This window comes from Paramormyrops kingsleyae, chromosome 6, assembly GCF_048594095.1.
Source record: "Paramormyrops kingsleyae isolate MSU_618 chromosome 6, PKINGS_0.4, whole genome shotgun sequence".
Classification (NCBI taxonomy): domain Eukaryota; kingdom Metazoa; phylum Chordata; class Actinopteri; order Osteoglossiformes; family Mormyridae; genus Paramormyrops; species Paramormyrops kingsleyae.
Window position 1 is genome coordinate 1,623,561 of NC_132802.1, and position 18,166 is coordinate 1,641,726.

Here is an 18,166-nt window from a genome sequence, read left to right on the forward strand (position 1 = left end):
CCGGGTTCACTTTCACTGGGCCTTTGTTCGTCTGGCTGCGCCTCCCCCCTCCTCTCCCACTGGGAAAACAGATTGGCCCTGTTGTCCTTGTTTTCTATTAGTTAACAAACAAACAACTATTGTAAGCAGCAGCGGGGCACTATAGCAAATTGGATATGGGACCAGAAATTAGTAGGGCTATTTCCAGCTGTGTGAATGGGCAGAAACAGGCAGAGTGTAAGGCGGCCATGTTGGGGCTCCACCCAGACAGCTGCCGCTTGCAGGCCAGACTTAATTAACAATGTGCTAACAAGTTTATAAAAACAAAGGAATGATGATAATCATAGTGGTACTAATGAATAAAGGGCACAGGTCCGAGGCTCCAATGCCAGGCTTCTTCCTTTGAGTTTAACCTGAGTTTTATTTTTATTATTTTGAAAAGAAGTCTGGTGCAACTGTGTGGACTGCATTTCTGTTTGGATATGTGAGACGCAGATTCCAGCGCCATGAGGCTTCATATGCGCAACTTTGTCAGTAGACAGTGACGGATTTCCCTCGGTCAGTAGTGCACACACACACACAGACACACACACAGACACACACACAGACACACACACAGACACACACACAGACACACACACACACACACAGACACACACAGACACACACTCAGACACACACACGCACACACACACACACACACAGACATATAAGCATTTGAGTTGCGGGCAATGAAAAAATGGTGTTTTGTGTTTTCACCCTGAAGTTGCCTGTCTATCTGTCTGTCTGTCGGCCTGCTTGTCTGTCTGCCTGCTTGTCTGTCTATCTGTCTGGCTGCCTGTCTATCTGTCTGGCTGCCTGTCGGCCTGCTTGTCTGTCTATCTGTCTGGCTGCCTGTCTATCTGTCTGTCGGCCTGCTTGTCTGTCTGCCTGTCGGCCTGCTTGTCTGTCTGCCTGTCGGCCTGCTTGTCTGTCTGTCTGTCGGCCTGCTTGTCTGTCTGCCTGTCGGCCTGCTTGTCTGTCTGTCTGTCGGCCTGCTTGTCTGTCTGCCTGTTGGCCTGCTTGACGTGTAGGCACATGTCTCTCTGTTGGATCTGTTGCCCTGCACCCTGAGGAATGGCTTATTAGTGGTTATTAGTAACTTTGGCCTAAGTTAGTGATCAACTGCTGACTGTAAGTTATTGTGAAATAAAATTTAAATGATAAAAAAGAGAAACTTTGATAAACTGTCAATGAGGTTTGGCAGCCATAATAACTTTTTAAAAATTAGATATCGCAGATAAACAAGGTGATAATGATCATCTACTTACAGTGATCAATTTCACCGAGACAGACATGATTGTTTTGTTTGCAAGAAGTGCAAAATATTTCATTTCTACTTTTTTTAGTGAGCTTGCGTTTTACATTAAACCTGAAATGTGACCTTTTTCATAAGACTTTCATTTCAAGTGATTTGTGCTTTGATTTCAGTTAAGTCAATAATTCAATCAGTAAATATTCAATAAATAGCCATAAATGGTTCATCTGTGTGTTTCCTTCAATTATTTTAAAATCATAAATATATACAGACTTTCATTAGAAAAATATCCCAGCTTTAACAGTTGAGCATAATTACAAACCTTGTCAATGAAATATGAGGGCAAGAAAATAAATAAATAAATAAATAAATAAATAAATAAATAAATAATAGTTCATTAATCTCAATCGAAGTAAAATGTTCAGTTAATCGTGATGTTGATTTGAGGTCTTCTTGCTTAGCCCCATATCATACCACACAAAATCTTTAGGACCAAAAGAGACTTTTGTGTTCAATTTATTTGTAAGGTGCTTTTGTTAAGTAGAGCAGACAGTGTAATTTAAATTTGCTCTTGTTTGAGGTTTAAACATTGTGGAAGTTCACACTGTTTGGCAAATTGACATAATAATCCTTCCATCTGTCTTCTAACCTCTTAACCTGGTTAAAAGGAGGTTTGTTAGAGTTAGTTATTGTTATCGGAGACAATATTTGTCAGGCCCTGTTGGGAAGATAGACTGGCATTGTTTAAGCTAAAGTAATGTTTCTTCTGGCTACAAGTCAAAGGCTCTGGATTTTACTACGACTGCGGGAGTAGCTAATATTCCGGAAGTCCAGAATCGTCTGCAGGTATTTTGGTAGCAGACATAGGTTCTCTTGATCAAAGAGGTTTAGGTTCAAAACCTTAAGGTAAGTAACTTCAGCTACACATCCAGCATTGTAAGATGCCTGGACAACAGAATAAAAATGCTGTGGCGTCCAGCCGTCCTTCTCAGCCTGCTGGGGCTGCACCCCCACTGCAGTGTTCATGGGCAAAGACTCGTCTGCAGTGTGCAGCTTAAATTAAGTCTGGGATTTGCCCATGCTGATGGGGGGCCTGCGGTCACCCCCCCCCCCAGGGGCAGGCAGAATGGAATTTTACAGCTGGCTAGACTGTCAAGGTTTAAGAATAAAGTCTGGACTTGTAATAAAGGTTATCGCTTTGCCTTTTTTACGTCACCGTACTTCTTTCTGTAAAATTCCAGCAGATAAGGAAGAGTTTCTGAAACCAATATACAACCAAGGAACTGTTTCTGGCGGCCTTAGCGTGTGGATTCCAACGTTCAGGTTCAGTAAAAGAAGCGGCAATAGTAATAATATCAACAGCAGTATTAATGCAGTAACAATATTAGCAGTAATGTTAGTATGAATACCAGTAGTACCATGTTAGTGGTAGCAGCAGTTATATTAGTAACAGTATCAGTTGTAGATATAGTGTTACTCGTAATAGTAATAATGATAGTGGGTTCTATAAGCTGCATTGCATCGAAGCTGCTGCTGTGTGGTCACATAGATCTGTGCTTCACATTTGTAAGACTCAGCATGGTGATCCATCGTTTCACTGTGTTTATTTCATTGGCTTTCAGCTGCCTTTCACGTGGAGGGGGTGACTGTGAGCTGTTAAATACCGTGCCTTACATGAGTGGCATGATTGAGTCTGTCCCTGCAAACTGAGCTGTATAAAACAGCCAGACACCCTCGGCCGCATCCCAGTCCGCCCTGTACTGCGCTGTCGTGCTTTTCTCAGTGTGATGCGTGGACTGGTGAGTCACTTCGGAAGGTGCTGTCCTCTTTAAACCAAACGGATGTAAATATGCCCCCTCTCTGCTTACCCATATGGCTCACCCAGATTAAATCTGTACCCTGACTGATAATCCCGCGTTTTCTCTGCAAAAAGGTGGCTGTCCAGTAAAGGACTTCATTGCATTTTATACCACGGAAGACGGCTTCTCGACACTTTGTCTTTCAGGATGATTAGTTAATGATTTTTTTTTTCATTTTTTTGTTTGTCTGAATTGTGTGGAAGGAGGAGAAAGTGGCAGGAACACGATGTTCTTCACCAAGCAAATGTTTTGTACCTTTCAGTTAATATGTTTCTCAGCAAGGCAGATTAATACACCTCGGTGCCTCCTCTGCTTTTCCAGCAAGGGAACTGCACAGGCATTCTGCTCCTGTTTGTGTCTGCTGTCTGTGTCTGCTGTCTGTCTGCTGTCTGTGTCTGCTGTCTGTGTCTGCTGTCTGTGTCTGTCTGCTGTCTGTCTGCTGTCTGTGTCTGCTGTCTGTCTGCTGTCTGTCTGCTGTCTGTGTCTGCTGTCTGTGTCTGTCTGCTGTCTGTGTCTGCTGTCTGTGTCTGCTGTCTGTGTCTGTCTGCTGTCTGTCTGCTGTCTGTGTCTGCTGTCTGTCTGCTGTCTGTCTGCTGTCTGTGTCTGCTGTCTGTGTCTGTCTGCTGTCTGTGTCTGTCTGCTGTCTGTCTGCTGTCTGTGTCTGTCTGTGTCTGTCTGTGTCTGCTGTCTGTGTCTTCTGCATTTTTAGCGTGTAGTGACTGATTAACAGTACGACTATGATTTGGCTGATGGTTCCATTTTCCTGCTTTTTACTTCTTCCATGTTCAAGCCACCCTGGGTTAGAGCTTTGGCTAAATGCGTGGTGGATGTGGTGTTGATGTTTTTGCTTTGGCTACCAACGAGGCAGCGGGCAGAGGCCGTGGCCTGCCGCCATTGGCTGATGAGTGCATGTGGTGTTCGCTCTCCAAATTCCTGTTGAATTCCTTAGGCTAGTGTTTCTGAAAGGACTTCTGTCACCCGGTGGTGAAGATGGAGATCAGTAACATGAAGGAAGTAGGTCGAGGCCAAATTGGGTGCATGATGACATCTCAGGAGGTACCCAGTGAGAAATGCTTCATATCGTTATAATATAAATAAAATATAAAATCTCGATAGTGTTAAGTAGTAGCTGAGCATGTTTGTCTTTGCACAATCTCAACACCTTTTTCTGGTCCTTAATGTGTCCTGGAGTAAACCCCCATGGACCCCTCCCCTACCTTCCTCTGAATCAAGGAGCTGGCTTCCTGTTCATTCCTTCTGATCCACGACAACGTGCCTGAATCTCTACCAGACGGGTTAAGCAGCTGGCCTTTGGGTCTTTGGGTTTATCAAAAAGCGTGACATGATCTCAGGTTTGCCGATGCCTGACAAGTTACAATTTAAAGATCTAGGTTGCGTGTTTCTTTGGTTGTATGTTAAGATTCATAAAATTTTACGTCACGTACATACATTTTGGAAAAACTATGTTTAACCATGGGGGTGTTCCTCAAAGTGTGATTTCTCAGTTACTGTTAGCTAGGTTAACATAAGCTAGAAGTCATGATTGTCCAATAGGAATGCTCCTTATTCTTATGAGTTTAGGTAAGGAGCATTCATATTGGACAATCATGACTTCTAGCTTAAGTTAACCTAGCTAACTGTAACTGAGAAATCCTGCATTGTGAAACATTCCTCTGGTAATGCGAGGTAAATTCCTTCCAGAGTCAAATATAACCAGATATAGATACAACAAAAGTGTCTGGTTACTGAAAGTTTTACATGAAGGTGATAAAATCCTTCCCTCCATTGTTCTGAATCACTATCTACCTCCGCTTTTTCCACTGTTTGCTGTGTCCTTAGTCTGCTTGTGCCTTCTAATCTTTCAGGCTACAAGAATATCATGAACCAGCCATAATCTGGTGTCAGGCTTGCTTTCTGTTGACCTGACAGCTAGTGTGCAGTCTGAACCCTTGCCGATGGCGATTTTCAGGCCACAAGCATCCAGCAAATTTGTCTCATCTTCATCCATTGAAGGGTTTGGCGCCTCAGATAGAACAAAGTAGACATTCGTTAACGGTGGTGGTTCTCTGGGCCGGCGATGGACACTGTCGCCAGTGAACAGCTCACTGGATGCCTTGGGGGGATGATGTTGCATTTGCAGAGTGACTCATGGCTCTGCGGCCAAATCTTCAGTTGATGGGAGTGGAGCTGAAGTGCAGTTTCACAGTAACTAGATCAAATCTGGGGAGGACACTGCTTCGATATCGGGTCACTGACTGTAGTGTATGTCAGCGCTGAGCTGACTGGCATGGTCACTGGCTGGAGTGTATGTCAGCGCTGAGCTGACTGGCATGGTCACTGGCTGGAGTGTATGTCAGCGCTGAGCTGACTGGCATGGTCACTGGCTGGAGTGTATGTCAGCGCTGAGCTGACTGGCATGGTCACTGGCTGGAGTGTATGTCAGCGCTGAGCTGACTGGCATGGTCACTGGCTGGAGTGTATGTCAGCGCTGAGCTGACTGGCATGGTCACTGGCTGGAGTGTATGTCAGCGCTGAGCTGACTGGCATGGTCACTGGCTGGAGTGTATGTCAGCGCTGAGCTGACTGGCATGGTCACTGGCTGGAGTGTATGTCAGCGCTGAGCTGACTGGCATGGTCACTGGCTGGAGTGTATGTCAGCGCTGAGCTGACTGGCATGGTCACTGGCTATAGTGTATGTCAGCGCTGAGCTGACTGGCATGGTCACTGGCTGTAGTGTATGTCAGCGCTGAGCTGACTGGCATGGTCACTGGCTGTAGTGTATGTCAGCGCTGAGCTGACTGGCATGGTCACTGGCTGGAGTGTATGTCAGCGCTGAGCTGACTGGCATGGTCACTGGCTGTAGTGTATGCCAGCGCTGAGCTGACTGGCATGGTCACTGGCTGGAGTGTATGTCAGCGCTGAGCTGACTGGCATGGTCACTGGCTGGAGTGTATGTCAGCGCTGAGCTGATTGGCATGGTCACTGGCTGTAGTGTATGCCAGCGCTGAGCTGACTGGCATGGTCACTGGCTGTAGTGTATGTCAGCGCTGAGCTGACTGGCATGGTCACTGGCTGTAGTGTATGTCAGCGCTGAGCTGACTGGCATGGTCACTGGCTGTAGTGTATGTCAGCGCTGAGCTGACTGGCATGGTCACTGGCTGGAGTGTATGTCAGCGCTGAGCTGACTGGCATGGTCACTGGCTGTAGTGTATGCCAGCGCTGAGCTGACTGGCATGGTCACTGGCTGGAGTGTATGTCAGCGCTGAGCTGACTGGCATGGTCACTGGCTGGAGTGTATGTCAGCGCTGAGCTGATTGGCATGGTCACTGGCTGTAGTGTATGCCAGCGCTGAGCTGACTGGCATGGTCACTGGCTGTAGTGTATGTCAGCGCTGAGCTGACTGGCATGGTCACTGGCTGGAGTGTATGTCAGCGCTGAGCTGACTGGCATGGTCACTGGCTGGAGTGTATGTCAGCGCTGAGCTGATTGGCATGGTCACTGGCTGTAGTGTATGCCAGCGCTGAGCTGACTGGCATGGTCACTGGCTGTAGTGTATGTCAGCGCTGAGCTGACTGGCATGGTCACTGGCTGTAGTGTATGTCAGCGCTGAGCTGACTGGCATGGTCACTGGCTGTAGTGTATGTCAGCGCTGAGCTGACTGGCATGCTCACTGGCTGGAGTGTATGTCAGCGCTGAGCTGACTGGCATGCTCACTGGCTGGAGTGTATGTCAGCGCTGAGCTGACTGGCATGGTCACTGGCTGGAGTGTATGTCAGCGCTGAGCTGATTGGCATGGTCACTGGCTGTAGTGTATGCCAGCGCTGAGCTGACTGGCATGGTCACTGGCTGTAGTGTATGCCAGCGCTGAGCTGACTGGCATGGTCACTGGCTGTAGTGTATGTCAGCGCTGAGCTGACTGGCATGGTCACTGGCTGTAGTGTATGTCAGCGCTGAGCTGACTGGCATGGTCACTGGCTGGAGTGTATGTCAGCGCTGAGCTGACTGGCATGGTCACTGGCTGGAGTGTATGTCAGCGCTGAGCTGACTGGCATGGTCACTGGCTGGAGTGTATGTCAGCGCTGAGCTGACTGGCATGGTCACTGGCTGGAGTGTATGTCAGCGCTGAGCTGACTGGCATGGTCACTGGCTGGAGTGTATGTCAGCGCTGAGCTGACTGGCATGGTCACTGGCTGGAGTGTATGTCAGCGCTGAGCTGACTGGCATGCCTGTCATGGAGCCATATTATTTTCTTAGGGCAGACCACAGAATGGTATTTTGCTGGTGAGGAGCCATTGAAACATGATGCGGTTATTTTTCAGGGATATCGATTCTAATGCCGAGATTCTCTCTAGCGCTTAGACAGCAGTGAGCTGTTTTATTTCATATAATGGACTTTAATGCTGACTGTCGATCAACCTGCCTTTTAATGTTTTTTGGTATTTGGTTAGAAAGTGACTCTAAGTACCTGTAGTTCTCCTCATTAGTGCCGGTGGACATTTCAGTTAGAGATTCATGCTAAAGACTCTGCACACGTCCTTCTGCCATCGTCCCACCTCCTGAAGCTTTGCCGCATGCAGTCAGTGTTATTCTGTGTAGAATTTTATTAGAAGGATGTGTGTCTCAGATGTTGGCCAGTGCTGACGCTCGAGTTTGCGATAAGGCTCCCCCTGCGGCGTGGTGGGAGAGCCAGCCACTGCGTTTCCGCTCCATGTGCGTCGCAGTGCTGCACAGGAACCCACTGAACGAACCACATCAAAGCAGCTCCCTGAGCACTTCTGTGACGCCGCCCCTCTGTCGCCAGACCCGAGGGCACGCCTTGCAAGCCATAACCTCTCATTGGACCTTTCTGGAAATATTAATTGGTCAATTTGCTCGTAGAGAAGGAATAATTGCTTCCATCCAATGTTTTTATTGTTGGTTTATTTACATTTGAAGGCTTTTCCCCCCATTATCTGGTTATCTGCCCCCCCCATACCCCCCCTCCCCCAGGGCCCACGAGTGCGGATGGGGAAGTGTTATGTGTTTTATCTGAAAAGGCGAGTGCCTTCACTGAGGTCAGTTATGGCTTGAATAATATTAAACTTGTTCCTGGATCAGTTTAGCTATAGCATCTACACAAAGACTGGCTACTGTATGCTAGTCACAGGGGATAAACGGGGATGGATACAAGCTGTTAAGCCCAAAGATGAAAAGTCATACATATATGTCATACATATAGCAAAAATAATCAAAACTTATACAGCTATAATGGTGACTGATACTATATAGCAAAAACAATCACAGCTTCTCCTTCAGCTACAATGGTGACTGATGGTTTCTACAAAAATTCTAAACATTTATTTTTATTTCACTCCTCGTGTTGGCTGCTCCAGATATCATTTTTAAAACTTACATCATTTTTAAAATCCCCCCTTTTTTTCATTTAGCAGTTAGTAGCAGAACGTTAACGGCTTTAACATAAATGAAGAAGCTTCATCAAAGTGTGCATTTAATATATGATCTGTGCAGATTTCTAAAGTTCTTTAATAAATCTCTTCTTACACAGTTTATTTTTCCCAAAGCATTAATGATGTGGAGCATTAATGATGCACACTTTGAGGACGTCTCCATGCCAATAGGTTCCCACAGACCCATATTAACCCGACTTCCCAGTAGATTCCCAGCAGATTAGAAGATACGTTGTTATTCACGATGCAGTTTAGTGGCCCATTCTGCATTGACAGATGTTTTGACATAAATCGTATGTCATATATAGTGTGTATAATGAGGGCGTCCAGACTGACGGTCACAGCAGGACTTCCGCTGAGTAGGGGGTCCCTCGATGTGGCCGGGGACACGTTCACGTTCACACTACTACAAGAATCTCAGTGCAGTCGGACCTCGATGCAGTCGGACCTCGGTGCAGTCGGATCTCGGTGCAGTCGGATCTCGGTGCAGTCTGATCTCGATGCAGTCGCATCTCGGTGCAGTCGCATCTCGGTGCAATCTGATCTCGGTGCAGTCGGATCTCAGTGCAGTCTGATCTCGATGCAGTCGGATCTCAGTGCAGTCGGATCTCGATGCAGTCGGATCTCAGTGCAGTCGGATCTTGATGTGTCTTCAGTCCGTTTTCGGTTCGTCTACACCTTTATTTAGCACTGCCCACTTGTGATTGGATCACCCAGGATGCATGTCAATACCAGGTGTGAACAGAGCCTATTTGTCTCTTATGAGCTTTGCAGAGCAGTTGTGAACCTCACAGAGACTCCTTTCTTCCCCTTCTTGTAAGGGGTCATGTGATCACCAGGCCCAAATTGCTGCCTCGGTTAATTTGCTTGGAATGAGGTGGACCAGGCCCAAGGGATGCTGTCCTGACTCAGCCGGGCACTGCGTGTTGCCGTTCAGCTGGTCAAACAAAACAGTTACTTCCTTGAGCTCTTCACAAAGGGCGCTGTGGGGGGCTGGTGCAGTGGGGGGCTAGGCCTTCTGCCACTGTCCGCAGAGCAAAAGCAGGCCTCCTGCTGCCTGATTCTGAAGATTCACGATTCAGGGCTTTATTGTCATTGTGCCCGGCAGTATAAGGCCATCAGGAGAGCAAGTCCCCAAACAGTGCAAACAAAGCGCAGGACATGTAATACTTAACAATGTGTACAAAATACAAAATAGTCAATAAATATTTGCAAAACAAAATATGAAATAATCAATGAAGTTGTGCTTGTGTGTAAACTTTTTGTTTTATCACAAAGCAGCATGTGACATTTTGATTTAATATCAAAGTTCTTTATTTGACACTTGCAGTCATACTGCGTACTGCGTATAACATACAGCGACATGCTTGTTCTGGCAGAGTCACCAGCTGTGCTATATAGATCGGGAAATATTGTACTAGGTATAATGTTTCTAAGTGTACAAGAATGCAATAAAATATATACTAAAAATAAATATATAAAATAGCAAAAAAGGCTGGTAAAACGGGAGGGGGGCATACAAGCAAGGTAGGGGGTGTTAGGCGTATGAGCACGGTTGTAGTTTGTCCATTAAATGATAATATCTTTTTCAATAGAGGGAGGGAATGAGTATTATTGGCCCTCAGTCTCGTGGCAGATTGGCTTCCTGTGCCTCGCCCTAACCCTCCGGAGTTTGGTTGCTAGGTCCCCTGCTTAGTCACTGCTGCTCTACTCCTCCCCTTAGTCTCAGAGGTGTGGTGTGTGTGTGGGTGGGATGGGGAATTGCGGGGGGGTCGCCTTGTCTGCTACCTGTCTTATCCGGTCTGCCATGGGGGGTCTGAAGCCATTCGGGAGCCGGCTTGAGCAACACGAGCTCCAGTGCCCGCGTGACGTCATCGGGAGAAAGTACCGGAAGCTAATGGGACACGGAGAGGGAGATGCACGTCAGGCAGCTCAGATTCATGGGAAGCATTTTAATTCCAAAAGAACCAGAAATCTCCTTGGGGTTTCTTTCTGTTTAATCTGTAGCAGACAGATGGATAATGATAGTTACATCTGTACGCAAATTAGAATGAGATTTTTATGTGTGATTGTGTGATGCCACAACTGCATGTGACTCCGTCAGCTCCTCCAGCCTGCGTTCATGAAGAGAAGGATTTAAAGGCCGCCTCTGCAATTTTAATGACAAGGGCTTTGCGTGCCAAATGATTTTTCTTGTGGCAAATTGTTGCCCTACGATTGAACTGCTTCATAATTCTTTGCTTGCCAAAAGCATTTATTCAAAACAACTTAATAGCTTAGAGTTTTGTAGGTTTAACCCATATAGTTCCCACTTAGCTGGGTCAGGCCAGCGTTTGGCTCTCCTCAGCTGTCTCACAGACATCCACCTGCCTGTGCCGTGTGACGGTCGGCAAGACACAGTTTACCTGGCTGTGCAGTGTGACGGTCGGCAAGACACAGTTTACCTGGCTGTGCAGTGTGACGGTCGGCAAAACACAGTTTACCTGGCTGTGCCGTGTACTGCTGGGGTAGATACAGGTTACCTGCTTGTGCTGTGTAATGGTCAGGCAGACACAGTTTACCTGGCTGTGCAGTGTGACAGTTTTGCAGACACAGTTTAGCTGGCTGTGCAGCACCAGTGCATGTCTTCTGCGTCCTCCAGCCTGATGGGGACTTGCTTTTCAACCGCTGCTTATCCACTGGCCCGTGGAGCCCTTGCTCATTAAAACCGGCGATTTGGGGACACACCGGCGTGGCCCTGGGGGGGGGGGGGATTCGCCGCACCGCAACTTGGCCATGCCGGTTATCATTTGTCACCGCTGTCAAACACCATTGGCTGCAGGGGCGTGCAAAACGTGCTCCGCAAGCAGTGCTGCATAGGGCTGCATGTGGCATTAAGGTTAAGGAACTGAGCCATTCATTCATAAGGAACTGAGCCATTGTTTCAAGAAAGACAGTGGTGATGAGAAATATGGGGAAAGAGGCAGTAAGGACAGAACATCAGTCTTTAGTCGTTCTAAATGGTCATAATTGGAGTTTTTTTTAATGGTTCCCATCCTCTTCATTCATATTTGTACCATCGCTAAACTGTAATGAAAAGGTACAAAATTGAAACAAAACAGACAAAACTATGTGTAGCTGTGCTGTGTGTATGAATCGCAGCCAGCTTGGCTCCTGCGAGGCGTGTATGTTTGGGGGAATGAAGTTACAAAGAGCAAATACTGTATAGTGATGTTATTGTAAAAACAAATGCTTCACCATCCAAACGAGGCATGAGCTCTGTGTGCAGAAAGCTGCCCAGCATCGCGGGTTTGATGTAGCTACTTACCGCCCCCAAGGCACATTCCCTGTGGCTTAGTGCCAGTTTTGTGGTTTATTGCAGGATGCATGAAATTAGTGTGCTTACGTTTAATCTGAAGCATGTGTAAATTCAGTGGCGCGTGTTAAACCTGAAGCAGCAGTTTATTTGAAGGAAGGACGGCGATAATCAAGCTTTTTTTGCCACTTATCACTTTATTTGTTGATTAATCTTCTCTGTCTCCCTGTCTTTGTTCCAGTTAACAAGCATAAGCCCTGGATCGAGACCACGTACCATGGCATTGTAACGGAGAACGACGATAAGGTTCTCCTGGATCCCCCGCTGATAGTGCTGGATAAGGACGCCCCTCTCCGATACGCGGGTAAGAAGGGATTATCCTGCTACTTTCTTGCAGCCCTCTCTAAATTGGTTTTGACAGGAATGTCAAATGCGCCCTGATTTTTTAACTGTCCCTGTCTTTTCCTCTGGCGACCAGATGCTTCTCTGCTGCTGCCGTCTCCTGTTTGTACGTCGGCACAAAGCTCATACGTGTCCCTTTCTCACACTAAGTCTGACTCTCACACCTGGGCCTGGGGTTTCAGGTGGCCTGAAGGTCTGTAGAGGACCTACTCCCTGGTCACACGGAGGACCAAGCTGGGTCCATCCATTAACAGCATGAGGTGTTTTGCTGGTCCGGTGACCTGTTAGTCATGTATAAATGTGTCAGGATATGCTTGTTAGAGTAACCCTGGAGTTCAGCAATCAGTTATATTTGATAGGGAACTATTTAAGCTGGGTGACTGATTCTTTATCCTACATACATTTTAATCGCTCACTACTTAGAAAGAAACAATAATGTATAATGGAAGAAAAACAGAAAGAAATAATAGAGCATTTTGAGGTTGAAGATCTTGGTTTGAGGCTGAATTTTAGCCAAATTCAAAATGATCCTCCTTCCCACCAGCCGTTGGAGATGAGCTGGGGTAGCATGTAAAAGTGTGAGAACAGAAGCAGGGCAGATCCTCACAGGTTCTGGTCACATGTCCGGCACCGGGGGGGGGGTAGCGCTGTTCCTGTGCGTGTCGTTTGAATCCTCAGGATAGCAGCACAGCTTTGCGTTTCCAGTAGGTGCTGTATGCACAGTGGGGCTGTTTTATTCCACTATTAATGAGCTTTTGGAAGTCTTGGACAGAGACTGGCTTCTTCGGGAAAAGCGCCACATCAAAACCCCCTTTTGGGGATTTACTGAAGTGGCTCGTCATCGGTCTGAGACATGGTTGCACCCTGTGAACGGTCTGCTTCCGTCCTCTTGTGAAAAATGCCTGTTCCCTCGCATCAAGGGTGCAGATTTGGGAATGGACAACAAGACCAAGTCCCTACCAGTATTGTATGAGTAGCGTGTGTTTCAGGGGCGGTGGTTTTGGAGCTTATTTAGTCCTTACTAATGTTGAAACTAAACTTACGTTATTTCTCCACATTCCTCGACTGCAGTGAAAACCAGGGAGGGGCTGATCCACATTTTTTCAGTTCAGATCCAATTCCGATACACAACTGCTGATTCCAACACAATAGCTCCTTTTACTTGAATATTTAAAAATAATATATGTATTTATGTCATATATAAATATTTATACTTTATATAATATTAAGCTTTTTTAAACTATTAAATACAGATGAAAAAATGCATGGCAAAAAATCTTTAATTAGGCTACTAGAAAGATACATAACTTGCTGTTCTTCCTCGTTTGTGTGTTTTTGAGGCATTTCGCAGTTTAGTTTGAAAATCTTCCAAGGAAAAATACGCAAGTGGCGAATGCTTAAAGTGTTTACAGTTTTTCTCCCACTGGATGGATGGATGGATGGCAGCAGCATCACTTACATTGTGATAGCAGCCACTCGTGTATCACAAGCTGCAGCAACTTCGCAAAACAGCCCAGCTTAGCGACTCCTAAATCATCCATTGCTTTAGTTTACTGGCAAAAACTAAATAAGCAAGTATTGGATGTAATAGGTATGGATCTGTGCCGATGCCGACCCTGAATATGGGATTAGTGCACCTCTAGTTAAACCCTCAAACTCATCGGCCTGCGCCGTCTAAATGCAGCTGCACTGTGTCCACGTGGTTTATGGTCATTGGTCGATATGGAACCCCATCTCTACTGATTGGCTGCTGGTGTTTATGTTATACCAGTATGCTTTTCAGCTTCCCACACTCACTATATCCTGTTAAGGAGCATGTGGGTGGAGCTCTTGATCATGTGTCTTCCGTGCCTCTCTGCATGGCCAATGGACTGTTGAGTAGTCAGCAATTCACAGACACCTGAATATTTGTTAGCAGATGTGAGACCTCTATCACTCTTCAATAATGGCTAAATAAGTAGTATAATAATTGTTTGTTAATCTCAATCGATTAACAATTTTTTAGGAGTTTTGCGAGGGCCGCAGATGACACACAAAAAATTAAATAATGATGCATAAACATATATACAGTGCTGATTTGGAGGACACCAGACGTGTTTACAGCAGCCTCTCACGTGATACCTTGCAGTGATACCTCGCAGTGATCTTTCAGTGATCTCGCAGTGATCTTTGTATCTCCCATTTCTCTATCTTTTCACTTCACTTTGCTCGCCGAAGGGAGCAAGGGGACCAAAAAAATGTTACGTGGTTTTTTCAGACGGCCTGGGGTCTGTGTGCCCGTAAGCCCCTGCCATGTGGAAGGGTCGACTGCACTGGATAAGGACTTAGAAGATGGATAGATCGATGGATGTAATACATTTTTGTATGCATAACTATTATTTGTATGTAATATATAATACTACTAGTTTGGTATGGATATTACTGTGATTAAATCTGTCAGCCAGTTTCTGAGTAGGGTGACTGGTTTCTCAGGGTAACGTGTTAGTGTGGGTGACCGTCCGCATGCCTGCCATCAGCACTGCGCGCTCCTTACACTGGAGCTGTTGGTTCTGACTGGCCAGTGTTGGCAGAGAGAGGGCTGTAGGGAACCAACCATGCAGTGGGAGTCCAATCAAAGAGAAGACCTTAAAGCTCTGACCTTAAATCTGTATCTTCAGCTGTGGGTGAAAGAAAAATGTTTCCATTTTGGAACGATGACTCCTTGCCTGTCGTTCCGTCTTCGCCCATAGCCCTTCGCCCATAGCCCTTCGCCCATAGCCCTTCGCCCATAGCCCTTCGCCCATGGCTGTCAAAGCCAGTGATTTCCTCCATGCTCTTTAACTGCATTGCGTAACAATGAATTTATAATTAACAGAAATGCATCAGACTGTCAAACACTGGAACAATAAAAGGAAACAAAATGACATACAACTGGAATATTCTTTTATGAAAAAACACAAGCTAACTGAGAGGCCTCAGACTGAAGGATGCTGGGTAACAGGCTTCTTAGGGTGACCTGCACATTCTGCTGACACACTGAAACCTGTCCATTCCTTTACAGAGGAGTCCTTGCCGCTCGCTTTGACCTCGGCCGCCTTTCCATGATCTGTCTGTGTGCCTAACTGACCCAGCCTTATCTTCTCTCCCCTTCTTGTAGAGAGTTTTGAGGTCACCGTCACCAAGGAAGGTGATGATGTATTCCTTCTCCTGCTTTATGAACAGTCGTTTTAACCCACTAACTCCAGACATCAACACTCTGCACAAAATCCTGTTTTTTTCCCTGGATTCTCCTCCCAGTTCTGCTTTTTTGTGTTTGCTATGGTTTTCGTTACGTTTTTAATTTACTTCCACCCGAAAGCTTCAAACACGCTACAACTGGATGAAGATTTGTGTTGTGGGGGAAAATATCGATGCATGAGCCATCCTCTGTAGTCTGAAATTTGCAGGAGTAATGATTGCGTAAAGTCTTGTCGATTTAGCCGCCTGCAAGGCATTTTTTCCATTGGGAACTTTCAATATTTACAATTGTCAAACCTTCTGAAAGTGATTCAGCTGCAGTGACTAAGCGTTACAGCTTTACTCATGGATCTAGGTTCCCTGGTGGTCAGTGCCAGATGATGTAATTGAAGAGCACTACCAAATAAAAGGAAAACAATAATTCTAGCACTGTCTTGTAGATAGATACAGATCCGGCTTCTTCTCTGCCCGCGGACCGCTGCTCCATGTCGGTAAACTCTAAATTTAGTTGGAACTGAATTTGCTGTATTTCTGAACAGAGAGAAGCACATTGCTGAGTGCCAGGAGAATTATGCCTGGACCTTTACGGGTTTTTATCACTGAATGAAATGACATCTTTGGGCTTTGCTGATTCCAGCAAGTATCTGCCAAAGAAGCGAATCTTCTCGCTGCTCCCTGAGCTCACAGCCTTGCCTCTCGATCTCCCAGCACTAATCTCGACGTCCGCATGACCCCCTTCCCCCCACCTGCTCATTTTCCTCCTTTTGGCTGTGGATGTCAAGCAGATTGATATTTCTAACCCCAGCACTCATCCAGTGCTTTGGTTTGACCCCCCCCCCCTGTATTGGCTCCCGTTTCGTTCTTTTGGTTGGGGGGGGGGGTGGGGGCACAGACAGCATTGCACAGGAAGACTTCAGCTCATTTCCATAGAACTTTGTCGGCTCAGTAGTCGAGTGCTGCATACCTCTAATAACTCCACTGCTGCCCAGCTTTCGGAGGCAGTTGACGTTATTTGGAATACGGCCCGACCTGACAGTGAAGGGCAGATCTTGGAGGGTTCCACTTTTAACCTGTAACCTTTTTTTATTTCTTTTCATTCTCCTGTTACTATGACAAAAATAGCAGCTGCTCTCGGCAAATCTTTGACGCCTGGTGTTTAGCTGCTTTGCTAAATGTGTATAACAAAATTTCCGGGCCGCGGCTCCGTCTGACGTCAGTCTGCTTCTGTCTGAGCGTGTCATTCCTGCGAAGGGCTGCTGTGGGAATCGCTGCCTGTCCACTTCTGTTCTCTTTGATTTTATTCCCCACCTGCATGACTGGATGCTAAGTGATAGTGTGGCTTGAAAGCAGACCCGGCACCATTTCTAACTCGGCCCCCTGACCCGCTCCCTGTGCTCCTCTCCCAGTCCTCCCAGTCCTCCCAGTCCTCACCCCCCACCCCCACCCCCCTTTGCACATCCTGCAGCAGCGCTCTCTCCCTGGCTTCTTCTTCCACACATCCCACCTGCCTAATGTATGTGTGTATGCGTGTGTATGTTTTTCCCCTACATAAGTGTTTTCATTGCCTTGTTGTGATGAAGGTGTATTCATTGGTCTTTTTTTTTTTTTTTTTAAATGTCCTTCATTGTGATTGGTGGCTTTTTTTTTATTCCATGTTGATGTGCCCACGGCTAACTTTTGCCCTATGATTACTCCCCACCCTACCCTCGTGTCCTTGGCGCTCCCAGGTGAGATCTGCGGCTTCAGGGTCCACGGGCAGGACGTGCCCTTCGAGGTGGTGCTGGTGAATCGCTCCACGGGCGAGGGGACGATCCGGGCTAAGGAGAGGCTGGACTGTGAGCTGCAGAAGGAGCACACGTTCACCATCCAGGCCTACGACTGTGGGGAGGGCCCCGATGGCTCCAACATCAAGAAGTCCCACAAGTGAGTGTCTACCTGAGTCTGTGCAGAGCGCGTACCTGAGTCTGTGCAGAGCGTGTCTGTCCCGTTCCGGGGCGTCAGAGGGGCATGGATGCCCTGGCATGTTCACTGGGCCCCAAAACCGCCCCTGGGGGCCCACTTGGATTCCTCCTTCCCGCTCGTTGAATTATAAATATGTGGGACCCAGTTTCCAGATGGAAACCCTGGGAGCCCAAGGTGACATTTTGTCAGGGAGCCCAGAATTTCAGGTTATGCCCCTGCTGTCCTAAATAAATCAGGTGACAGATAGGTGGCGTACTAGTTAAAGAAGTACATTTGTAAGTTTTCGGTATGTAAATGAGATAGACATTGAAACAGGTCCAAAAGGGGGAATTCCACATATAAATAAAACCAAAACAGAGCCATGTGTTGGCATGTGGAACAGTGGATATGGGGAGTTTATAAATGGCAGCATCGCTCCCAGGAACAGAGGCATTCGCAAGCGGATTTCTTGTCCATTGCGTTTTTTTTTCTTTTTTTAACTGCTTAATCGCTTGCTTGCATTACAAATGAATTTCTCCATGATTTTCCCCTTTTGTCCATAATGCATAGCAGCAGTTGTTATTGTAATACGGCAGGATGTATAGGGTCACCTGTGGCAGCGTGGCCCTGTGAAGGCTGGATGTGTAGGATCACCTGTGACAGCGTGGCCCTGTGAAGGCTGGATGTGTAGGATCAGCTGTGGCAGCGTGGCCCTGTGAAGGCTGGATGT

The 18,166-nt window shown here is 46.7% G+C and overlaps 1 protein-coding gene across 4 annotated transcripts in view; it reads left to right on the forward strand.

Annotated features, from left to right (window-relative positions):
• The window catches only part of clstn1 (calsyntenin 1), a 46,676-nt gene that overhangs the window by 9,588 nt on the left and 18,922 nt on the right, over nt 1-18,166 (forward strand). For 2 of the 4 annotated variants that reach the window (XM_072713329.1, XM_072713332.1), the window contains exons 2-4: nt 12,119-12,241; nt 15,416-15,445; nt 17,223-17,418. In XM_072713329.1, coding sequence (XP_072569430.1) covers nt 12,119-12,241; nt 15,416-15,445; nt 17,223-17,418 — 349 coding nt within the window. The remainder of the gene's footprint in view (nt 1-12,118; nt 12,242-15,415; nt 15,446-17,222; nt 17,419-18,166) is intronic. The other 2 variants (XM_072713331.1, XM_072713333.1) reach the window with 1 other exon arrangement.